This window comes from Stegostoma tigrinum, chromosome 38 (genome assembly GCF_030684315.1).
Source record: "Stegostoma tigrinum isolate sSteTig4 chromosome 38, sSteTig4.hap1, whole genome shotgun sequence".
NCBI classification, from domain to species: domain Eukaryota; kingdom Metazoa; phylum Chordata; class Chondrichthyes; order Orectolobiformes; family Stegostomatidae; genus Stegostoma; species Stegostoma tigrinum.
The window spans coordinates 14,463,210-14,489,661 of record NC_081391.1 but is presented as its reverse complement, the minus strand read 5'-3'; the positions used below and the strand labels follow the sequence as shown (position 1 = coordinate 14,489,661).

The 26,452-nt window shown below is 41.4% G+C and overlaps 1 protein-coding gene across 1 annotated transcript; it reads right to left on the bottom strand.

Annotated features, from left to right (window-relative positions):
• Positions 1-1,416: 1,416 nt before the first annotated feature.
• On the bottom strand, positions 1,417-26,452 carry LOC125447212 (uncharacterized). The gene is made up of 9 exons (XM_048521442.2): positions 26,357-26,452; positions 18,709-18,845; positions 16,218-16,383; positions 14,635-14,744; positions 10,864-11,027; positions 8,668-8,687; positions 7,198-7,334; positions 6,041-6,222; positions 1,417-5,249 (listed from the first exon to the last, which is right to left on the bottom strand). Exons 2-9 carry the CDS (start codon positions 18,816-18,818, stop codon positions 3,610-3,612), a joined length of 2,529 nt encoding a protein of 842 aa, XP_048377399.2. The 5' UTR covers positions 18,819-18,845; positions 26,357-26,452; the 3' UTR covers positions 1,417-3,609.

Below are 26,452 nucleotides of genomic sequence, written 5' to 3'. Positions count from 1 at the left end.
GCTGGATTGATTCATAAATATATTTGTAGACCCTATTTTTTAAAGTATTTTCTCCATCAAAAGGGTGAGTAATGTGTAGGCAGGCCATAGTAAGGGAAAGAAAAAAAAATCAGCACCGCTTGACAAAGAAATAAGTTTAAATGTTCAGTTGTGTTTGATAAGTTTGTTTTCTCACAACTTGCTAACTGCTTGATTATGAAGCCAACAGGTACACAACAAAATGTTAAAAACATCAATAGCAATGGATATGAAAGCAAAAGGATGACAAATCTGATACATGGGATAAACAGTCCCAAATTGGTCTTGATCCATACTCAGTGATTTTATCCTGATTTTTTAAAAATAAACAACTGGCCATGTGGATGTCAGTCGTGAAGGGCAAGGGGCAAAGCTATGGTGATTAAACAGCTTGCCAATCGAGTGCGCGTGTGAGCGTGCAAGCGGCGAGTGTAAGCGTGCATGTGTGAACGCAAGTGTATGTGAGTGTGCACATGAGCATGCGACAGTGCATGTGTGTGAGCGTTTGAGTGTGTGAGTGTGAGAGCATGCAAGTGTGAGAGTGAGTGAGAGAGCGTGTGGACTTTCCCAAAAGAACAAGTGGTTGGATGAGGTGCTCAAAACTAGCAGGTGTCGGAAGAATTCTACATCAGTAGAAGCTGGTTTAGTGAAAGGCCCTCGGCTGGAGTAAGGCACACTATACTGCAGACCACGCGTTTAAGGAAAATGTGAAGAAATTTAGAGAAGATGCAGAAAAATAATTTACAGAACGGTTCTGGGGGTGAGGGACTTCACTTTTTGGATAGATGGGAGAAGTTGGAGCTTTTCGTTCAAAGGCACGAGGAGTCTAGATAGTAGACAGGTAGAAACAGTTCTCATTGGCAAGAGGGTCAGGAACCAGAGAACACCGATTTAGGGTGAACTGCAAAAGAATCAAAAGGTGGGAAGAGGATTATTATGTTAATGTGGCAAGTGGTTAGGATTTGGAATGCACCAAGACCGAGGATTCAATCTTTGCCTTCACAGTAGTAGCAGTTGAGATAATTAGCTTAAGTGGAAAAAAATTCAGGAGTTCCTGGAAATGGCAGGCAAATGGGATTCGCTGAGCTGCTCTTGCTGAGACACAAAAATGGCCTCCTGTGTGCTGTGTCCATAAAATGATTCCATTCCAACCTCCAAAAATGAAAAAAATCTAATACCGAGGATCAATATTCCCATATTGATTAGATAAATTAGAAAAGATCTATAATTACATCCTTAAATAAAGTGTTACTGCTGATTTACATATAGCAGCAAATGTCAGTACTCCACTAATTGCTCCTACCCATCAATGCTTTTGGATTATAGATATGCAACAAGATTAATTTGCATAACACACTGTGCATTTATTTAACATTTTTAACAAAATAAAACATCAAAATTGCTGTGTGGAAACTAAGTGATGAAGAATAATTTGAGAAAGGTAATGGATAGAATTACGTATCATGATCTCAGGATAAGACTGAGACAAGGAGAGATTTGTTCAAAAGGATCTGAAGTAACCTAGACCGCACTGTAAACTCAAACAAAGTATATTCACAACTGAGACCAATCAATTGTTACTTACTAAAGGAATCAAACAAGACGTGGAAAATGTGGAAGATGGATTTTGAGGTAGAGCTATGATATTACTGAATAGAGGAGCAAATTCCAAGGGCTGAACACTCCTAGTTCTCATTTTATTGCTTCACCAAATCGCTTGTCCTAGTCATTAGTTACATAGGCAGATGTTTTGAGAGCAGGTAGGTAGCCTAAAAATGCATGGCTTAACACATATAGCTTGATCCTTTCACCTCGATTCCTTGACTGTTTTTAATGGGACTCTCTTCACCTGAACTGCAAGGTCAAAATAACAGTGATTAAGCATGCTTATTTAATTGCTACTGACTAACTGTACTGACAAGTCTGAATTTTTTTTAAACACCCAGCTCAGGCCAGCAGAGGGAGCACACTGACAAAAGTGAACAGACACATATTCGTATACACTGCTATAGGTAACATATGCATATCGTATTCTCACCCTGTATTCCAAGGTCGACAACCAGTGTTGACATGGGTCTATTTACTACACAGTGCCAAGATGTTATGAAGAAAACATATTGATGTTGCATTTTATGGGATATTCTTAAACTCACTGCATCAAAACACCAAGAACAACAGACATTTCTAACTATCTGTGTCCTACTGTAAAGATCCAAACCTATAACTGCACTACTGAGTGTTTTCTGCAACACATTTGCAATTACATTTTATTGAAACCACACTATGATACATGACAAATAGAGCTGGGTAAGGAGGGAGTTACCTTAACCTTATGTTAAACGCAGTAAATTGTTGTGTACACCATCTGAAGGGGAATGCGGAAGCATATTCATTCACAACTTTGAAAAGTTCACTGTAAACGTATATGAAAAAGAAACACTGCAAACCTATGGAGATATATGACTAAATGGGCTAACTGTTTCAAACAAAAAAAAATCAGCATGGGGGAAAGAGCAGGAAGGTCTGTCTGGTTGTTGCATGATCCCAGGAATCTGAATGACATCATTGACCCTTGGACACATGTGAAATTTTCAGATCTTGTTGGAACCACGAGAAAAAGAGAAAACCCATAAAACTGCTTGTAGACTTCACAGACACAAAAAAAGGAGAAAAACCTTGGCTTTAAAAAAATTTTTTACTTTTCTCATGAGGAAGGATATCAAGCATATCAGCTGACCAATAAGCACCAAAAGTTGTTATCCTGAGGTTATACGAAGCTTTAAGAATTGTCCCTGGGACTGAGTTGAGAAAATGAGAGAGTACTTCAAATTCTACTTAAGGAGCACTCAAAGGAAAGTTCAAACCAATCTCACTTTTGTGAATTGTTCTTTACATGCTGTGTTACTTGCCAGTTCGCGAACTACTTAAGTCAGGAACCCACTGCCTAAACTGACCAGCAGGACAGACACAGCCACTTCATAGTTTGCACAGAGATATAGATCTGTTTCTCCCCGACTCTCCTGTCCTCTCACAACTCTTGCAGCTTCAGGGCAGCGGCAGCTCTCTGGTACCTCAGTCAAGTGCCCCCATTAATCCAGATACTGAATGGTCAAGCTAGCTATTTGTCCAAACAGCACGCCAGATGATGCTGTTCTCAGTAGATATTAGCTGATTTCCTCCCCCCTCTCCGCCACCCAAATTACAATGCAGCCAACAACACTTCTAATCACTCCTGCCCTGGTTGAGAACAAGTGATGCCCCCAGATATGAGAATCTCTTGGGGCTTCCAGTTGGGTTTGGCTGAATCCCGTGCTTGGGAGTGCAAAGTCAATGTTAAGTAGAGCCCCACCATCTCAAGATCATTGTGCAAACTGGACAAATTGTTACAGTTCAAACCAGAGAGCTAACCAATAACAGAACGCAGGAGGAAGGAATTTCAACATTACTTCTCTGTATGTGTGGGCAGCATTAGAAATTGAATTTCTTTCTCTCCTTTTTGTAGATATTTCGTTATGGGGAATGGGGGCTAGGGGAGGTGGATGAGGGCGTAAGGAGGGTGGTGTGGAATCATTTCTGATCCCAACGTAACACTCAGACAGAGTCCTCACTTGTCAAAGAGGAGATGTCAAAGTCAATGGAACCATGACTGACAACCAGACGCAGGCGCTTGGATCTAGCAAACGGGGTGAAAGCTGCGGGTCTTTTGTCATCTTCCACCGAGAATACAAAACAATCACGAGCCAGCATGCCTTCAGCACACACTGTACTCTGTGATGGTCCCAGCCCCGTCACCTCTCCATTACAGACCCTCATCTCCTGTGCACAGCTTGGGAAATGCTTGGAGCGTTTGCGCTGGGTTGCGTCACGTGGTGGATTGTTACTGGCTGCTGAGCCCAGTCCGTTCACAGTTTCTGTTCTCTCACCATCGGGCGCCTTCCTTTTGATGCTTTGCTTCAGCGGCTGTTGACCACCTGCCCTCTGCCTGTGAGCTGGCCACCTGTTTTGCCTCGCTTGCCTGCTTGCACAAGAGCGAAGCTCAGCACAGGGCAAAGTCCTCCACAATCCACCAGCTGCTCTTGGCTCAGCTCCCAGTTTGGAATCCAGCAACTGGCTTTCTCCCTCTTCACCCATGCTCAGGTTTGCAGACAGCCTTCTTTGAACATACCACGTGCGAGTGGCACACTCACAGATCTTCGAAATATCTTCCAGAACGACACGGACATCTCGAATTTCCGATAAGCGTGCAGCTTGACAGTTCCCGTCCACTGAAATGTGTGGACTTTGACTGCACTTTTGCTGAGAGTTTGCACTGCCTTGTACTGAGCTCTGTGCTTCATTTTTGACACTGGTCACAAGGACGGCATCTTTGCTCAAATCGATTTTCACGAAGTGGGTCAAACCAAATGCTCTTCTTGGTGGTATCTCTGGGCTTTGTGAGCTCTTTCTCTTTTGACTAGTTCTCCCTCTCAATGCCCTTTTCCTCCTCCTCCTCCTCTTCCGTTTCCTGCTCAGTGTGCCAGCAGACTCCTTCTCGCTGGCAGTCTGTAAATGATGAGCTGTTGAGCCTGTAGAAATGGCTTCTTTTGTGCTCTGAGGTTTTGTTGGTGCTTGGTCCAATGAAGCAAGGGTGACTTCAGGTAAATGATGTGTATTACAATCTTTCCAAACAAGCTTAGGTGCTAGGACTGTATTGGTGCTGGCTGGGATTTTCTGTTTGGACACGTCTTCCGGACACTGGTGAGTATCTGGACCTGGGTTTACCTCTGGCTTGTCCCACACATACATCTCGTTTTTTCTCGTAGCTGCTTCATCTACATTGATCAATGGTCCAACCAGATTCGTGCAATCATGTAAATCCACTCGCAGGTCCTTCAGGAAGACACCTTCTGGCATCTGGAATGTTACAGGTGTTTCAGGGTCAGTTTGCCCAGCACTGGGCTGAAGCTGTAATGTTGAGGAATGGCCAAATCCACAGTGAGGGCTTTCTGCCTCACCTTTCTGCGAAGGAGTCTCCCCTCCCTGATCAGCTGTCTGGCTCCCATTCTGCAAATGAGTCACTGAGCCTGCATCGGTTGCCACGTCTATCACTTCATCAGGCTGAGCATTCTGCAGCTGTAACGGTGTTGACTGAAGCACAGGTGGCGACTTTGTGTGAACTCTACTTGGAGTTCGCCTTTTCCATTTTCCACGTTTGCCCCTCCTTGAACTTAAGGACAGCCTTCTGGCTGAAGCTGTAATTAAAAACAAAAGCACAAATTCAATAAGTCCGCTCAGCAACTGGCAGACAGGCTCCAAACGCAATGGTTTTTGTGCAGTTCTGCAATGATCTTGCTGTTATCTCATCTGTATATCCATTCCCTATGTCTGCAAGGTTGAGAGGATTGGCTGCCCATTAGACTACGGACAGTATTATAATTGTGAAGTGTGGCTAGAAGCACTTCAATCAACACACACAATCCAGTAACATTCACTGCGTAGCAGTTAAATGGACCATTTTTCCCCTCTCTATATCACAAGGATACTGGTGCCAAATGTAGTATTTCCACTAGTGCTGGTATCAGGGTTATCTAACAACCAATTTGATTTGAAACAACCAATTTGATTTGAAACAACCAATTTGATTTGAAACAATGGGGTAGGAGATACTTAGGGAAGGGTCCCCATTTACCTGTGAAATTTATAACCATTGTTCTTGGTCTGCTTGATCAGCAGTGAGGGGCATGCAGCCTGCTCCTGGGCTGTGCCAATGTCCTTAGTAGACACCTTATAACATGATGGTCAGTCCACACCTTGAGGACCATGTCCAGTTCTGGTAACCAGAAGAGACAAAGAAGTGATTCAAATGTTGGAAACTTTGTAAAATTCAGCAACAAGGCTGATTACTAGTCTGAGAAGAAACATTAAAGCTTGAAACCCAACTGGTGCAATAGCAGAAGTTCCAGTTGGTGGAACATCTTGTTGGTGGGCTGCCAGCTAACTTGATTTTACTGTACAAGCTTTTCTTTTCTGTAACTATACTCACTCTGCCACAAGGCTCTTTCCACTGTTTTCTGATATAAATCAACACGCGCTCCCTTGGGCCGACGTCCTTTGCCTTTCTGTTTCATACGACTCAGGCGACTGTCAGTCTCTCTCAGTCCATACTTGCACAATGCGCCCACCTCAATGGCACGCTTCTTCATCTTGAAAGCTCCTTCTCCTCGCCTGGAAAGAGTAGAGATCGACCTTTTAGTTTAAGGAGTAAAATGGATCTTCATTCATGAATTTCTGATTATTCTCTCCTTCTTACTACTGACATATTTTACATTGTCTCACCAAGGAGTTGACAGTTGTTGGTGTAGAAGTCTGACACTATCCAGGACAAAGCAGCAAGCTTGAATGCCACCGACCTAATACTGTCAACATTTATTCTCTTCACCTCTAGCACACAGTAGTAGCAAAGTGTACCATTTACAAGATACACTACTGTATGTCAGTGGGGGTCTTTCAACAGCACCTTCCAAACCCACAAGCTCCACCACCTAGAAGGATAAAGGACAGCAGATGCATGGCAATTCCATTGCCTGCAAGTTTCCCCCCAAACCACAAATGATCTTGACTTGGAATTATATCTCATTCTTTTTGATATTGGGTCAAAATCCTGGAACTCACGCCCCCAAAAGCACTGCGTATGGACCGACTCCTAACTGATTCAGAGATCTGAGGCAGTGGCTTACCACCATGTTTTCAAGGGCATCTAGGGAGAGGCAAAATAATGCTGGTCTAGCCAGCGACAGCTAAATCTCGAACTGAAGAAATGTATCAGCAGATAATGACATGAAACAGAGCAAATGGTAAAAGTTACTGTCACTAACAGTGGATCAGGAGGGTGGCCAGGTTGGGGAGTAGTTGAGTTTGAGAACAGTCAGAAGCACAACTGGATTCGGCATATCTCGTTTCTTCACCTATCCCAACACCACTCCCTGCTGACCTAGAAGTCAAATTCTTTTGTCTTTCATCCAATCACAGACCTTCTTTTCATCCTTGCTCAAATCCCACCTCTTTGCTTACTTTTTAAAACTCCTCCTTAAAAGGCCTGAAGTGTTTGAGTTTCTCTCTCCAGAGGTAGTGCCTTGACCTCCTGAAAATCTCTGGCATCTTTTGTTTTGGTTTCAGGTTTTTGACTATTTTATCCCTTACCTTTCACAAGTGTGGCATTCGCACAGCTCATTGTTTTCACCAAAGAAACTGTCACCGTAGTAACAGGTGATCTCATCTCCAGGTTCAATGTCTCGAAGAACTTTTACGCACGCACGGTCACCTTCAGTCGGAACAAACTGTGGAAGGACAGAAACAAAAATGACATAAATCCCTGTTCTTTTGCAGCCAATTTCCATATAGCCAGTGAAACATAATACATGTAGTCAATCGTGCATTACACTGAAGTACGGAGAGCCGATGTTACATAGCAACAGCACACAGCTTCTGTGCTCCACACCAGAGTCTCTGCTCAGGATTAAGCAACTATGCAACACTTTAGTTAAGGAAATGTATCAAATAAATAATATTGTCAGGCGATGATGGAATCCAGTTTTTGGTACCAACAGCCACAAATGCACTCTTTTTTTATTTGGGCTCAAGATGCTTAATCAATAAAAAACCTTCACTTCTTTATCCTTTAGCTTAACAGAACAATTAACATAACTAACATATTTCTGGATGCAACACACAGAGGCAGTTGTACTGAGTCAATGGTTGGTGTCTTATTGATTAATGAAGTGAATGGGAAAAAATTAACATGATCTGAATTGTGAAGCAAGGCACTGGCTGGTGAACTATAAGGAACAGGGAAGTTTCAAGAATTGATGCCCATTAGGTTAGCACATCTCTGACCAGGAGGCAATTAGGACTTTTAAAATTGGACAAAGTGACATTCAACTATGCGACTATAGGGTCACATTCCTAATTAGCAATGTGTTTTGTCCAAAAGTCAAGCAGGCAAAGAAAAGCTTTCAACAACCTCTGGGCCCATTCTGAATACAGTCACTGAATTAATTTTGACAAAAGTGTCCATCCCTTTCTATCCAATTTCTCAAACAACAGATACAGACACAAAAACAGATATTGCTGGAAAGCCTCAGCAGGCCTGGCAACATCTCCGAAGAAAAAAAAAATCAGAGTTAATGGTTTGGGTCCGGTGCCCCTTCCTCAGTTCTGAGTTTTTCTTCTTAGATGCTGCTGGACCTGCTGAACTTTTCCAGCAACTTCTGTTTTTGTTCCTGATTTACGGCATCCCCAGTTCTTTCAGTTTTTAATTTACCAGATACAGGCAAATGATTTGCAACTCAGATTTGTGGGGTTAGGTGAGGAACAAATATTGGCAGCCAGACCTATAGTTTAACATCTCTTCTGAGAAAGGCAGCCTCACCAACAATGCTCCAAGTCCTGCACTGAGATATGAGCCCAGACCACATCCTCACGGTTGTTGGAAGGTTGAACACCAAATCTGCTGAGACAGAATGAGGCCGATGCCTTCACTTGGAGTGGTCACAAGTGATGGGATTGTTTTGAGTGTAGCATTGAAAACCACAGTGCAAAACCCTTGGCCCAATATGAGGCAGCTATGATAACAATATAATAAAATGAAAATGAACATTGTGGCTAACTTACCTTACAGTTCGGTCTGCAGTCTTCAGGGAAGAAAGAGAAGAGCGAGAACAGAGAAACATTAGTTATTAAAAGTTAACTTTATTCAAACATGGTCCTTTCAAAAAAAAACACTAACTTGTGACATATAGTATCTTCAGGAGTACCTGGCTGAAAGATAATCAATTTCTAATCAACCCTGATGATGATTGGACTGTTTGGAATAACAAAATTTCAGAATCGAGTCTACTATTTTAAGATAACAAATGGGATTTGGAACAGTCTTGACTGTCAATCTATCCTTTCATTGGAAGGACAAGATGAAAAGTCTAAAGAGCTCAAGATAACTAAATCTCCAAGGATAGATGATATTTATCCCAGAGCACTAACAGACCAAGGGAGGGATTTCAAAGACAGCAGTGATCATTAAGGTAGAAGCGATAGTCACGGGGACATTACACCAGCAGACTGGAAACTTACTAATGTGATGCCCAGTCAAAGAGGGTGAGCTTTCAGTCTTAGTGCACTACTGGTAGAATAGTGGAATGGATTATTGGAAGTAAAGGCAAGGGTAATCCACACAGTAACTCAGTAAACAGCAGACAAACTGAATTCACAAAGGAAGTTACATCATGAATGAACAATAGGAAGCCCAGGGATGCAGTTTTCCTAGGCTTCCAAAGGCCTTTGTTAAAGCTTCACCTGAAATGCATCTTAATTGAATACAAAGTTGTCAGAATTTAGAGTGAATCCTGGGAACGATTATGAGATTGGCTTGAAGGTAAATAAAATGGCACTTAATCGAGGAACTAACGTAAGGTGAGGTGGGGTGATTGCGGGATAGCATTGGGTAGGTTGTCTCAGGACTGGGACCATCATTGTTTCTTCATAATTATGCTGAAAAATAACAGATAAAATGTAATACAGGCGAGAGGACAGAAAAAAGTGAGATGGAGTGAACCAGCAATTTAGATACCAATGTGGCCATTTCATCAACAGCTTTATGCTGTGGGTGCATGCTCCTTGAGGGCTGAAGTGGAGACTTTTTCAAATAACGATCACTTAGATTCCCTAGGACCAGAGACAAGTGATTTCCATTGTGTCAGGTTGATCTAAATTCAAATCCTAATCACATAATTAGAAGGATCTTCTTATGCTAATCGATAAAATATTTGTTAAACATAAAATTTGCAAATTCTCAGGGCAAACATCAAATATAAAAGAGACAACACAGTGTAAAGCTGAATGAACACAGCAGGCCAAGCAGCATCAGTGAGCAGGAAAGTTTGACGTTTCGGGTCGAGACCCTTAATTTTCTGAAGGCGAGTCTCGACCCGAAACGTCAAACTTTTCTGGTCCACTGATGCTGCCTGGCCTGCTGTGTTCATCCAGCTTCACACTGTGTTATCTTAGATTCCCCAGCATCGACAGTTCCTACTATCTCTGTATCAAATATAAAATGGTCTTTTGAAGGAAATACCTGTTTTAAACATCAACATCAATGATGGATAAAGTATATTTACCCACGAACTGAGAGATAGAATATAAAAGGAGCATTGATTGGTAATGCTTCTAACGAATGACATGGTGGCTACGCAATTATCAGAATGGGTAGTTTTGAGACAAAAAGAAAGACTCGCATTTATGTAGTACCTTTCACAACCTCAGAAATTCCTTCACTGCCAATTAAGTACAGTCAACACTACTGCAGGAAATGTAGCAGCCAATTTGTGCACAGTATGCTCCCAAAAAACAGCAAGACAAGAATAAGCTGATAATATATTTTAGTGATGATGATTGAGGAATTAATATTAGCCAGCACACCAGGGATAACTCCAGTGGTTTTCTTCAAAAAATTATCATAGGTTATTTTACATCGAACCAAGATTGGGCCCTAGTTTAAGATCTAATGCAGCAAAACTGGCTGATGCGGAGTTAATTCAGAGTCAGCTAACTCCAAGTTAGTCCCTAGGACTGGGACAAAAGCTTGTCCCCCCTACTTCTACTGGCGCCACTTCAGAGTATCAATGATATCCCATGAGTAACACATCAAAGAGCGAGACAGGAGGGGTACTCAGACCTGTACATAATCTAAAGACAACGTACGCCTGAAAAACAGTCAGTGAAGCCTTCTTGAGATGTATACCATTTAAAATAAAAATGGGCAAAATATTTTTGACAGAAGTAGATAATCTTTAAAAAGGTTAGTTATCTACACACCGTGATTAATGAACGAAGCAGGCCCTAGCCAGAGCTGAGCACATTTTTTCCGGGTCGAGTACATCACACTGAAGTCATTCTCCCCTGGTCGCAGCAGAGATTCCTCCTTCTCAGAAAGTTCCGCCAAGCAGCCGACTAACAGCTCAATCTTATCGTTTTCCTGCCTGTGAAATAAGAAGCAAACTGTAGTGGATAGAAAAGCTGCTGAAAACATGACTATGCAAAATGCAGTGCTCACTGGGAATGTGTGGAACCTAGCCATACAGGCCAGTAATTTCCCAAATCTCTGGGATCCACAAATTTTGCAGAGGAAACGTACCCTGTCCAAGGATGTGGCAAGGGCTCTCCAAATGGGGCCTTCACCTCAGGCATTCTACAGATACAGTCGATACAGCGTGGAGCTGGAGGAACACAGCAGATCAGGCAGCAGGAGTAGGAGAGTCGACATTTCGGGCCTAGACCCTTCAGCAAAGCACTGTACTGCTCTAGCTCCACACACTATCGAATAACTCCAGCATCTGCAGTTTTTACCTTCTCCGAGATCTATATATACATCTATTTAGATATTCATTAGAAATATACAATATAGTCAGGCAGAGTCAACATGGCTTTGCGAAAGAGAAATAATCTATTGCAGTTCCTTCAGGAGATAGCATATGGTCCAGATAAAGGGGAGCCAGGGGATGTGCTAAACTTGAATTTTCAGAAGGCAACTGATAGTGTCACACCATAGGCCATGGCAGAAAATCAAAGCTCATGGTGTAGTGGTAGCATATTAATATGGATAAAAGGTTGGCTGGCAAAGGACATAGAGAGTAGGCATAAATGGGTCTTTTTCAGGTTGGCAAGATGTAACAAGTAACGTAACCAGAGGGATCAGTCCTGGGACCTCAACTATATACAACTCATATAAATGACTCTGATGAAGGGACTGAATGGACGATTAGCTGATGGCATAAGATAGATCGGAAACGCAGTTGCAAAGAAGGCATAAGGAGGCTACAATGGGAGGTAGACAGGTGAAAGGAGTGGGCAAAGTTCAGGGGTGTAATGTAGGATGATGTGAAAGTGTTCATTGTGAGGTTTAATACAAAAATCTTATAATCTAAATGGTGAGAGATTGCAGATCTTTGTATTGCAGAAGTCCAGGTGTCCTATTGGACAAATCACAAAAGGTTAGTACACTGGTACACCAAGTAATTAGGAAGGCTAACAGAATGTTATCATTTATCACGGGAGGAAACAAATCCTGTATTAAAGTAGGGATATTATTTTTCAATTATACAGGGCATTATGAAGCCACAACTGAAACCTTAGTCACCTTAATTAAGAAAGGATATTAATGCATTAGAAGCAGTTCAGGGAATATTTACTAGGCTACTGGAGCAAGTGGATTGTCTTATGAGGTAATGTTGGACAGGCTAAGCTTCTAATATGTTGGAGTTCAGAAGACTAAAAGGCAACCTGATTGAAATATACAATATCTCAAGGGGTTTTATGAGGGTAGATTTGTGGAGCATATTTCTTCTTATAGAAGAATGCAGAACTAGGAGACACCGTTTTAAAATTAAGTATCACCCATTTAAAACAGAGGGGGTGAATGTTTCTTCTCTCAGAGGGCTGTCTCGTTTTGGAACTCTCTTCCTTAAAAAAAAAGGTGAAAGCAGAGCCCCTGAAAATATTGAAGGCAGAGGCAGGCAGGTTCTTGTTAATCAATAGACCAAAGATTATCGGGGTAGAGGGAATGCACATTGAAGTGACTATCGGATTAGCTATGATCTTACCGAACGGTTGAACAGGTGTGAGGGTCTGAATGGTCTACCCGCATACGCAATGTAAAGGAGGGGAAATCCCTCACACATACACACCCACACACAGCATTTCACTGCACCTGCTGGGAACCACATTGATGTGAGGGTGTCAATGGATGGGAGAAGAATGGATAGGAACGGACTTCCAAAACGCACCATCAAAACTCACGTTCAATGAAAACACATTATCCGAGTATTACTCTTCAGGAGACAAGGGAATATAGTCATTCAATAATTCTAAGTTTGCAAATAGTCTGATTTTACACCTTTAGCAGGGTAGTTGTGGGATCCTAGATTCTGCAATTAGTTTAACCTTCCATGTAACAAGCAATTAGATACAAAAACAAAGCCTAAGATTAATTTTCTCTTGTACCAAACATGTATGTTTGTTGCCTGTTGGAAACCTTACAGGGGAGGTCCAGCTGATGTGGTATCTAAATCAGCCATCACAAAAATAGTGCCACTTACAACTTCAAATTGACCCAAAGCATTTTATAGCGAATAAAGTACTTCTAAAGATTGCAACAGAGGAAACTCATTAGCTAACATGCACATCACTAACAAGTACGTTTTATTTTCCACATTACAAGATGTTTGAGGCACATTTTTTCAGGACAATGGAGAGAATTTTCCATTGTTCCTCTTCAAAAAAATAGGGTCATTTGCTTGCCCGAGAGGCGTCAGTTTAACCTCTTATCTGAATAGAGGTATCTCTGACGGTGCTACACTCCCTCAATATTTCATTGGGCATGTCAGCATACATTTTGTACTCAAATCTCTAAGACACATTAACCAAACCTTTCCAGGGCAGTGTCAATGTCATTGTCATAACCAATTACAAAAGGTGCCACTTAGAAAATGCCAAGTAGAGGGTGATTTCTGCAAAGTTTAACAAGCTTAAAATAATGCTGTTTACTACTTGGCTGAGCAGCTGTGACCATTCCATTTGTTGTTCTTAATGCGTTAGAAGAATGGAGTGATACTGCCTTAAGACAGTACTTTCTGATTGCCCTCAAGCAACCGTTGCAGACTTCAACTTACTAAATACAAGCAGTTTTCGTTTAAGCATAATTCAAATTTGGATAAATTAAGCATCAAGGAACATTCTCTGCTACATTCTAAACTAAATTAGGGATTCCAGATTATTTTACTTTTTAAAATCTTTTGCATCAACACATCCAGCATCTAACAAAATTGTGGGCAATTAGTTTTACATGAACAAACTTGCTACGGGGGGTATAATTTAATGTGCTTGAAGGTTAAGGTATATTTGTACTGTGGGATACCATTCTGAGAAGACCAAAAGTGTGAAGTTAGGAACAGTTTGTGCTTTAGTCCTACACTGACCAGAAATACAACTCAGACAATCCTAACACCCAAGTTCTTTACAGGCTTGAAAAGAAAGAACTTGTGTTCTTATGGCACCTTTCATGCCTTCTATCCTTTTGAAGGTTAATACTGCTGTGGCTTTGGCAAGCCAGCACAGCAAGATCTCACAAAACAGCAAAGAGCTAAATGATTAGCAAAACTGCTCTGGATAGGTTATTTGAAAGATAAATGTTGTTATCCAAAAGACAGGAAGAACTACCTGCTCTTCTTAACGCTCCAGTTGATCTTCTACTCTAACTTAAATATGCAGGTGGGTCAATTTTTTTTAATCTCATCTAAATGCACTGGATGCATTGGTCAAGGCTTAGGGTTCAAGCCCAGGGGCCAGAACCTGTGACCGAAGACAAGCTGCCACATTTATCCCATTTGCCAGGGGAATCTTCAAAGCAAGTTCTGATGAAGGGTCTAGGCCCGAAATGTCAGCTTTTGTGCTCCTAAGATGCTGCTTGGCCTGCCGTGTTCATCCAGCTCCACACTTTGTTTTCTCTGTTATAGAAACAAAGAGTGTTTTCTCCCACAACACCACTCTCTCTCCATTTACATATCACATTAAAGACAAAAATACACATACCACTTTCTTAAAGACACAATCTTCGCACCATTGGATTCTGAGGAGTATCGATTACAAGGTAGAATTTCAAAGCCACTTTCAGGTAGGAACATTCGAAGGTAACGGAATACCTAAATCAAGGACAGTAACTCCAGGAGATTAACAAATAGAACATCTATTCCAAAAATATACCACTAAACTAGATTTGATGTATGCATGTTTATGTAGATATTGGGATAAAACTAAAATCAAAATTAAAATTCAAACTTATAGTAGTGTAATTATTACCCATTATAATGATGCAAAAGGCATTGTTCTGTGTGATACTCACATTAACAGCAGGTTACAAGGTTAATGCCTGTTTTGAAGTGAATAGGTAGACTCAGACAAGGTTGCTACAACTAGTGATGCAGTCCAGTACCCACTGCACCTAGCAACTAGGAAAGGCCTCATGTGTACTTGGCTTCCCTCTCCAAGATTACCTGGCTGGGTATTTTCACCATAAAAGATGTAGGCAGCTATGTCAAATGACCACCTCACCACCTGTTGTCTGGTTTTGTTCAGGTTGCCATAACCAGGCTTGGGGCACACACATAAGGAAGTCCTCTGATCTGCCCATTCCTCTCTTCTCACCATGCAGCAAACGGTCATTAGCACGGGGATGAAGTTCAAAATAAAGCATGAGGAATAGCCCCAGTAGATAGTGAATGAAATCTCTCACATCCCAGGTGAACATGGAACCTGAACTCCTTAAGGCTGCAGAAATTATAAGCAGCCTTGTAGTCCGTGAACAAACTTAATCAAAGTTTGCCTGGGGCTGCTACACACATCAGCCTCCATGGAAATCCCTGACAGAAGAAAAAAAGAGAAATTCTCCGATCAGGGCACCGACATTTCTGGAAGGTAGGATGGAACACAATGACATGTCTGAACGGTTGGCAAGAGTGAGGAAGTGGAGGGTGTGCTGCAGCTATGCATACAAGAAATTCCTTGACAGATATCAGAATGGTACAAAGGGGATTGCCACAAGATGGCACTAATTGTGGGTTCAAGACAGGTATTAGGCCCTGGGTTCCAAGTGAACTTATGTCCAAACAGGGGTCCGTTCCATTGGAAGGGCAGAGCAGGCACAAGCTCTCTTGACACTAGGGTGCAGTCCAATAGTTCTTCTTTACATGTAAAGGTACATCATCAATCTCCCTGTTTACCCTTAACAACATAACGGTCATAACATTAACACAAAGAATACATGTACCCGGTCTACCCTAAAGTGCTTAGCACAGTTTGATAGTGAGGCAGACAAAGCTGTCGAGGTTGTGGCAGGGGCTCCACAGTTGGCCTGAATGTTCCTACATGAGGGAGAAGCGAACAAAGAAAATTCAATCTATTGGCCCTTCTTGCCTATCCTAGCCTGTGGTACAAAACGCAAATGTGAATAATGGGTGAAGGTGCAGTGGGAAGCAGCAATGATCTCAATTACAGTATTACCGAAGATGTTTTCTGGGTAAAAACTGGGTACTCGGGCAGGATGACAAAGCTCCCAACATCCTTACTGAAGGAAAGACAGATAATGTAGCAAGGCAAAAGTGCACCTGCTCACTCACCTGAGCTTTAAATATTTCTTCTTCGAGAGGAGTTTTGTGCAAGAAATAATGCCAAGCCCAGTCTCCCAATGTCAAGGCCCGATACACTGTCTCCAAATCTCGTGACTTAAGAAACTTTTGGAGAATGTCCCTGAGATATTGGTGTCTCCTCACAACAGGTCGATTGCTGGAACGAAATGTCACCACAGAGCTATTGAGAATTAGGCATGATCCATCAAATCCAAGTAAAACAAGAACAAAGGGTTCTCTATAACTCTCCATGACTAGTAGTCAGCAGTTAAATACAGTCGCACCAAAAGTTGACAAACTAGCTAATCAGCGTGTGACACAGTTTCACAAAACAAAACATTTCTAAAGTTTGGTTGGTAGTGGTATAAGCTATTTTCGAGATGAGAGTTGAGGAGCTAACATTGGCCGAGAAACCAGGAGAACCCCTATTAAAAGAGCCAACACATATTCTTAGAAATTGCTGAGATAGGACAAATATTAACAAGTCACTGGTTGGGGAATGGGTGGTACTGAATATTCAAAAATATTAGTTAATGGGGTGTTACGTTACTCTTGACACAAGATGAGATACTGCTGCATCTCGATGGGTTGGGCAGAGAGGTAAAGTGGCTGGGCAGTTGAGAGGCCCAGCAGATGAGGGCATCACAGTAAAACCACCATGACCACTGGACAGTTCCTTTAATAAAAACTGAGCTGACAGCTTCATGAACGTTTGCTCCAAGCAGTACGTACTTGTTCATGTGCAATAACCAGAACTGACCCGATAATTTAATGATATCAATGTAGCATAAAATCCAAGAAAAACTTCTGTAGGTTTACAATCCACTATTATCATTTACGTCAGAAAAGACTACATTATCTGAACATTTGGGTGGGGGGAGTGGTGACGAATAAAGCCTTGCTCAGGGAACAGTGTGTTGCATTCCTCCATCACGAGCCAAAAGCGACAGCTGAAAGGCTGAGAGAATGAGCTGTTTCAGCTGATAAGGTTTGGTTGAGTGAAAACCAAGAAAATTTCATTCCATCCAAATCTTAAATGTTACACGTGTGGTTGTGTTGCTAATATTGCAGGTTCAATGGAATTTTATGTGCATGCAGATGTCCATGCTGCCAGGCTGGGTTACCAGGAGTAGCTTATAAATCATCAGGAGTGTTCACGGTGGAGATGAATGCAATGAAGACGCAATGAAAAGCTCAGCAGAGATATCAAAAGTACAGCGGTTAGGAAACCTCTTAAGGGCAGAAAGCAAAGCTGGACCCAATGTAGCTGGACACAGGATGGAGGTAAGACCATTCAGGCCTTTGAACCTGTTTTGTCCAGTAGACCACGGCTGATGTATATTGTAACTGCAGCCCCTCCCCATTGGTTTTGAATTCGTCGCAGCTTTGTCTAATACAAATTGGAAAGGATAATTCCAAATTTCCATTATCCTCCATGTGAACAAGTGCTTCAACAGTGGCCTAACTCTGGTTTTAAGGTTAGACCTACTTGTCCCACATTCCTTGTCTCCTCCTACCACAATGAAACAGTTTCTATGAAAGCCTTTAATCATCTTAAAAATCACAAGCAGGTTAAAAGGGGGTCTGCATAACAAAGCCCAAAACAGACTGGCTAGAGCCAAAAAACAAATTTCTGCATTCCACAACTTGAGGATATCCCAAAGCACTTAACAGGAATGAAGCACACCCTGAAGTGTAGTCACTACTGTAATGTAGAAAATGCAACTGGAAACGTGTCTACAACTAGCCTTCCCCACACAGAAACGTATTAATGACCAGATCAACTGTTTTTCCCAACGCTGATGAAGGGATAAATATTGGTCAGGGCACTAAGAAGAACATGCATGTCCTTGTCTGAAATAATACCACGAGATACTTTATGTTCACCCGAGAAAGAAATAGGGAAAGAAACAGAGAAATTTCTGGACAAAGTCAGCAAGTCTGGCAGCATCTGTGGAGAGAAAGCAGAGTTAACATTTCGAGTCCAGTGACCCTTCACCACAGCTGATTGCAATGGGAGCTCAGGTTACAACTCATTTGAAGGACAGCCCATCCAATTGTGCAGCGTTCCCTCAGTACCACACTGGCAGAACTTACCTGAATTCCTTAAGCATGCAAGTGGAACTTCAACCCATAATATTTACATTGGGTCATTATGGAGCCAAAGGAGGCCATGTAGCCCACAGTCCATGCCACCATGCCCTAGACCAATTGCAGTCCATCCAGACACCCCCATTGTACCCTATATGCTTATTTCCTGCAAGTGCCTATCAAATTGCCTTTTGAAATTATTGTTTGTCTCTGCTTCCACCACTCTCGTAGGCTGCAATCTGAAGATGACGATCTGCTGCATAGGAAAGCTCTTCTTCATACTTCCACCCTTTTGCTCAAAACCTTCAATATGTGCTATGACTCAGAGACAACAGCACCATTCAATTATGGCTGACATAAGAAAAAAAAGCAAGCAACAGAATTGCTATACCTGATGTTCATTTTGTGGGTTTGAAAGCCCAGGTAAGGATCCAAAACCAGGCTTGTGGCAAGATCATCATATTCGCAAAGATCTCTAGCTGTCACACGTATGGATTCCATGGCCTGCAATCACCATACTGTTGTGCACTGCATTTGGAAAGAATACATCTGAATAAAGAACCACACAAAGACAAGATGACACGCTCAAATCTTCATAGCATCGTAGAATCCCTATAGTGGGATTTGGCCCATTAAGGCCAGACCGACCTTCCGAACAGCATCCCACTTAGACCCAACCCACTCTCACTATCCCTGTAACCCAGCGTTTATGGCTGATCCACCTGAATACTAAGGCCAAGTTGGTATGGCCGACCAGCCTAACATCTTTGAACCATGGGAGGAAACCGGAGCACCCAGGGGAAGCCACGCAGACATGGAGAGAACATGAAAACTCCACATGCCCAGCTGCCTAAGGGTGGAACTGAATCTGGGTTTCTGGCACTGTGAGGCAGCAGGGGTAACCACTGAGCGACCATGCCCCCCCTTATAATTAAGGTTGGAATTCAAACCAGATCTCATAAGCACTCTTCTCTTTCACCAGGTCCAGAAACTCAAAAACAGAAAGCATCAAAGCCCTATTGTGCTCTAAAAATAAACTAACTCTTTGTCACATAATACAAGCAAACAGTCAACAGTTGATTCTCTGTTAAGGAGACAGCTCTTCTGAGCCACAGTCCCAGGTTCGCTTTCCATTGTTTCAGAAGTTAACAGTTCTCAGTGAAGAAAGTCAGAAGAAGGTCTTAAGTTTACCTAGGATAAGGGGTTGTGGGTTAGTCAGTGACCCTGCACTTGATTTCTATGAATAGATAAGAAGATCAATAATTGTTTTAATGAAAGATCATGACAGCAGATGCCAAATTGCGATACTGATACAAATAAAGCAAATCATAGTAATTCGCAACAGTTCTAGACAATTAACAAACTAAAACTAAAGGACATATTAATAGGAGGATTTCATAATAATAAACATTTAGGAATACAAATAGTACCTTGTAAAATGCAAGTCACCTCAATTTACAGAATAAAATTGAAAGGTCTACTGCCCACTGCATTTGAAATTAAAGGCCAATTATATGGTGTTAAGTTGAATTGACTAAATTCTCATTCAGTTTCATAATATTTATGAGTTTCATAAAATAGGAAATTGGGCTGCTTTGTAGCCTGGTCATTTTATAACTGAGCCTTTCCTCCACTTGCCCTATCTTATATGTTTATTAAACAGGACAGGACCAGATATTTTTAAACATTCCACTCAGACATGTTATGACACATATTTGGAGCGGGTGAGACTTGAACCTGAGACTATCACTGTGCCACAAGAGTCTTTAACGTTTACGGAACCTGGTATTCCTAGACAGCCTCCCATCCAATGCAAACCAGGCTAGGAGGACATGATTAAGCTTACTTGTGATGTCCTCAATGGTCAAATAGCCCATCAAAATTCACCAGGCCAAGGCAGAGACTCATAATAGCCAACGAAGTGACATTTTACTTCTGTGCCCAAACCTTTTCAAGCATCTCACAGAGCAGCAGAGCACCAGTTTATTGGTCTTAAAAGTAAGTACATGTAGAGTACCTCAAATCGGGCAACTACCAAATGGAATCCATGCTGGATTTTGGATCGTGCTGGCATTGGCAAATTTGAACAAAGAAGAAGATAACAAGCAAATTTCACGAAACAAAATTTAAATGTGGTTTGGCTCCCTATTGATTGGGAAAGATTATTTTTTAAAAAATGTACATTTAAGAATGTTTTGCTCTGTCCCTTGAAGAAACAACAACAAAATAAATATTTCTGCTGACAGCTACATTTTTAAAATAATCTCCAGACAACTTTCATGATGCTAAATGTATGTTTTGTACATTAATAGATTTTAACTTTCTAAATGTGCAGATATGGTTGCACACTATTAACTCATTCAGACTCTAACCAGTGTCACAATGGATTTTGTTTCCACAGGAGTCTTACAAATTTGGAAAACATAAGTACAGAATTGAAATTTGGACTAAAGGCTTTGCCTTTCAGAATCTTGCCTTTAAATGTGTTTGAATACTGGAGTTACCTCTAAATACTGAAAGCATTTCTGGCTCAGTTGAAAGCACCACTTAAAAGTAGCAACCTCCTTCTGGAAATGTGAACTGGAGATACTAGTATTGATACTAATACAATTCTGCGTGATAATGACTACCCCGACCAACTTATCATTCACTGTACACCACAAAAGCTTAGGAAAGGGACAATTCCACCACTCCTAGCCCTGAGTAGTGCTCAGTTTATCTTGACTTATCCTGGAACAGGAAGGTGTTTCAAATATTTGACCAGCTGGTGAAGCTAGCCATCTCATGCTGCTACTTTGCAGTAAACCCACAAGAGGTTTTCTCCACTAACTGGATGCTGCTGGTAAGCTAAAAAGATGTTTTGCTGACTGCACAAATGACTAGCGTGATACAAGTTTCAGTGCTGGTGTGAAGTCAGATCTGCAGGCCAACTGTCCCATCAACTGGTGGACCATATCAAACATGTCCCACTGACTATTCACAGTAGGAAGCATGCCATCATGATCAACCAACCTGCAGTCACAAGCCTCAGAAAAGTACACTCATCAGTTGATGTGATTCTGCTACTGAAAGTAATTTACTATGCAATCCGGACTGTGCCAAGAGTTACCCTGGAAATCAATTTAAGAACATCAGTCAATTTTGCAGTCAAAGCTACACATATGAATAAACAGGACTGTGTTTTAAGGAGGCAAAAGGAATTCATTTATACATTGCACCTTTTTCATGCAAAAAAGGATCCAGGAGACTACATATCTATGCTGCATTCCCAATTCCTGACCAGTCAGAGCATACTTCCCTGGTCTGACATTCTAGATTGAGACTTAGCTGTTCTTGCTGAGGCTCCATGCCAATGATGGCCAAACTAATCTGCAATCTCTTCTCATGCTGTATAAAATGCTGTCCCTTTTCTCAAGTCTGTTTTCTTGCGTCCAAGTCCAAATGAGTGCGTGATGACCTTGAATTAACATCTCCCTTCAGAAATAATTAAGAAATTGGAATTGATAAAATAGATAAAATAAACTTCACGAGTTGCTATTTCAAGTACTCACAGAAAAAGTTACTGAGGTTCAAGAGGAAAAACTAATGTTAATTTACACAAAAAAGCTAATAGCAAAATAAACAGTCTAAATAACTTCTGTGTGTAAAAGGAAAAATAAAAGTTGCATTGGGAAGAAATAAAGTGAACATTAGTAAAAATCTGTCAGCTATAACCTAGCAAGTTACAAGAAAATGATACGGTCAGCAGTGTTTGGTCGGGGGGGTGGGGAAGGAAGGAAGGAAGGAAGGAAGGAAGGAAACAATCCTGACATCTTCAGTTGAGAGACAGTAGGAACTGCCGATGCTGGAGAATTGGAGAGGATGAACACAGCAGGCCAAGCAACATCAGAGAAGCAGGAAAGTTGAAGTTTCGGGTCGAGATCCTTCTTCAGAAAAAGGGTCTTGATCCGAAATGTCAACTCTCCTGCTCCTCTGATGTTGCTTACCTGCTGTGTTCATCCAGCTTCACACCATGTTATCTCTGACATCTTGAGTACCTATTTTTTGCTCAGAAAAGATTTAAAAAGTGAAATATAAACTCCCAGCAGTAAAGTATATTAACAACTCCTTACCAGTGATAGTTCTCATCAAGCAGCTGCTTTCTTCAGACAAAAGATAGGCCAGGCTCAATCAAGGGAACAGTTCTCTAAAACTGACGTATGATATAGCTATCACTAGCCATAGAAATCAACACACACTCTATGTCAAGTGTTCATTTGTCCTCTGCTCTCAGTGAACTGCTCACAATGATCATGGGTTGTATTCCTTTTCCGCCTATTTAGCTAAAGCATCATACTACTTACACATAGCTGGCTACTTATCTTAGACATGTGTAGTTCCTGAACACAAAAACCTAACTGATAGCTTGTGCTACAGGCCAACGTAATTGAAGCAAAGACCGCCAGGGATTTGGGTAAGGATGCATAAAAGCCTGTAATCCATTGAGGTGTTCAGGATAAGGCAATTGGTACAGAAGAGAGTGAAGTAACAGCCATGGGGTTTACTGCAAGGAAGGGCAGAGGCACTAAAGTTCAGGACCAGGTAAAATCTTTAATAGTTCAGGGAATGGAAGATTCCACCAAACAGTGGATGAATCTGGAGTCAAGAAAGGTGACAGATGAGCTGAGTTAACTATCATATAATGCAGTGAAACAGTAAAGCCATTCAAAACAACTGGCTTACGCTGGTGCTTGTAGTCCACAAGACCCTCCTCCCTCACTACTTCATCTTCTGATCTTTTCTCCGCCATGTAATTAGTTAGCTTTCCTTTAGTTATATACCATTTAATTAGCATCTATAGTTATGAGCCCGATTCATTCCCCATTCCTGCAGCAGTTCTAAATTCTATTGGAGAAACAGGATTTCAGCAGCAAGGTAAATACAGACATGATTATAACAGAATCGGGCTTTTGCTTCCCTATCAGCTGAATAACTCACTAATGCTCACTATTTTCTTCCCTTAGCCTCTACACCAAGGAATTTCTCATCATTGGCAATTGCCGTCATCATCTCAACAAACAGTCTCCAGTATTCACCCCCTCTATTATTCCTTAATGTTCCTCTCTACATAAACTCACATATTGTTGTTGGAAAGTTAAGAACTAGAGTATTGCACAAAAACGGTAAGATGTTATTGAACCAATTCATCCTGCACTCAGCAGGACAGACAAAAATACCAAATTTCAAAGGGAGCAGCAATCTGTGATACATGAGAAAAGGATGCTGAGTTGTTGGTCATTCAACTTTGCTTGGTCAAAGAAATTAGTGCGGACTTGCTAATGACGTCTCCTCTGAAAATTTAGCATTATAGCATTTTTCCTGTTGAGTGCAAGACAAAGCTTTAACAGGGTTACAGCAACACTCAAACTCATACATACTCATGGTCAGTCCCTTGACCTTGCCATTTCCCATCGGTTTTCCTCCCACTGTGGCCCTTCATTCACCAAGACATTTCAATAGCTACCAAAGTCTCATCACCTATGATACCCTTATTCAGTAATGGCCTCCTTAGGTTTTTAAATCCTTATGATGCTCAACTCCACTCTTCGAAACTCAATGAAAATAGACTTGAATATTTACAGCAGACAACCAGTTCAGCCATACATCACTGGTTGGAATTGTTCACCAGTTCATAAGAAATACGGCCAGAATTAGGACATTTGGTCCATTGAGTCTGCTCTGCCATTCAACCATGGCTGATAATGCTCCTCACTGCCATTTTCCTGCCTTCTCCCCATAACCCTTCAACACATAGCCAAATTTTTAATTGGTAAACTCCTCCTTAAAATTTACTCACTGTCCCAGCATCTTGGGAGTAGTGAATTCCACAGATTCAGTTTCTCCTCAATTCTGTTTTAGACTTGCCACTCCATGTCTTAAGACTATGCTCTTGCAGATTAAACCAATATCAACCTCCTTGGGTCTTTCGTGTTGTTATGACTGGCTGGACTTGTTCTTTTTTGCCAAGACTCTTTGTTATCTCAGGACTACCCAGGAATGGAAAGATAAACCTTCTCTACTCAACTACAAACTGTCTTTGCAAACCACTTTCCATAACTCCACCTCCTAACAAAAAAGGAAAACAATCCACCTGCCAGGTTGAGTGCAAATCAGTCCTGTTGATACGCATGGTATCCCCTACCTTAAACAGTCACTCCCTCTGCTTCCAGTGTGGAATGATTGCAGATGGTCTTGTGGCACAGTAGTATTAGCACTATCTCTGTGCCAGGGGTCTAGGTTCAAGAGGTGTGTCATGACATGTCTGAACAGATTGATTAAAGGTGATTACAATAACTCCAGTACATACCATCTACAAGATGCGTTGCAGCAATTTTGCAAAGCCTTTTTTGACAGCACTTCAGAAAGAGGGCAGCAAGCACATGGAAACATGATCTGCTAACACCCTTTCTAAGTCACACACCATTCTGACATGCATCTGCATTGCTGCTGAGTCAAAATTCTGCTAATCAAGGATGGGCGACAAATACTGGCCTTACTAGCCTTTCTGTCACATCGAAAAATGAAAGAAATTGCTAAAGAAGACACCTCTCTTTCTTCTAGATTCAACAATTCTAATCCACTCCTGGTCTACCTTCCTTATAACCTCTATTGTCTGTGCCCTAGTACAGAATAAAATCAAGCATTTACAGCATAGGAGACCATTTGGCCCACACTTTATGTGCCAGCAGAAAAGCTTTCTAGCTTTATCTCACTCTCCATCCTTTGGTTTTGTCACCTGATAGGTCACAAAATTTCTGGAGCTTCCCTAAGCATTTTCCAAATGTTGGCACATCTGCCTGTAGCAGCATTTCAGGCGGTAAGTACCAAACCTCACGATTATTTGGATTATAAAAAAAATTAAAACAATTCCTCTCTACCAATTATCATTATCAACTATGGTTCATCCATCAGTCCTGTGCTCATTGACCTACGTTGGCCAACAGCTAGACTTTAAAATTCTCATCCTCGTTTTTAAATCTTTCTTTGACCTATCTCCATAACCTCTCATAATATTCCAAAATGTTGGCAGTTCTCCAATTCTGGCCTCTTTTGTATCTCAATTTAATTACCCTGTCACTGTTCGCCAAGTCATCTCAGCTGGTTCAAACCTAAACTTTGGAATTCAATCCCTAATCCCCTCTACCCTATTTCCTCTTTTTTAGAGAGAGCTCTCTGGGCGAGCCTTAGCCCAGCTGTGATATTCATAACAAAGAACAGTTACAGCACAGGAGACCATTCATGCTGTGATGTCTGTACCCATTCCCCAGAAGAGTTCCAATTTCCCATAGCTTAATCTTTGCCCATAGCCACACAAACCTTTTTCTCTTCTGTTAATTATCCAATTCTCCTTTGAAAGAGTGAACTGAATCTGCCTCCATTACACACAAACCATGCATTCAAAACCTTGACCAATGATAGAAGTTCATCATGTCCCCATTGCTTCTTTGTTTTTTCACCTTAAGCCCTCTGGCTTTTATTCTGTCTGCTAAAAGGGAACAGTTTCTCTCCATCGCAGACCACTTATAGGATTTTGACATTGTTGACAGAGGGTCAAATTGTGCTCAATAAATGCTTGCACAAAGTGTCCAAGGATGGTTTTACAAAGTTAAACATTCGATATAAATACAAGTTGCCGTGTGTCTTGTTTCACATATGGAAAATGACCATTCACCTGGATGGACAAGTACGAGGGCAAAGAATGCCCAGTACTCCTGATATTGTGCTCAATATCCTCTGGGAAGAAAATTACTACAAAAGAGAAAATCATATTAGCAAAGTGAGTTACTGCATTAACTCAGGAAAGACAATCAGTGTAAACAGGGCTGAAACTGCTGGACATTTACAATGAATTTATAAACAAAGAGCAATAGCTTCGATTTCCGTTAACAAGAGCTGGAATTACTTTTTAAATGTCCAAAACATCCCCGACCCCTAATTTACACTTTGCAAAATTTTTATCATTTGCTTTTCTTAAAAAATTTCTGATGTCATAAGCTTACCTTTAAACCTACTGAGACAATCCCGAGGTGCCTCCGCACACCACCCAAGCCTGATGGCGAACCGGTCCCGCCTCTTGCCCCAGTTGATTGGTCGAG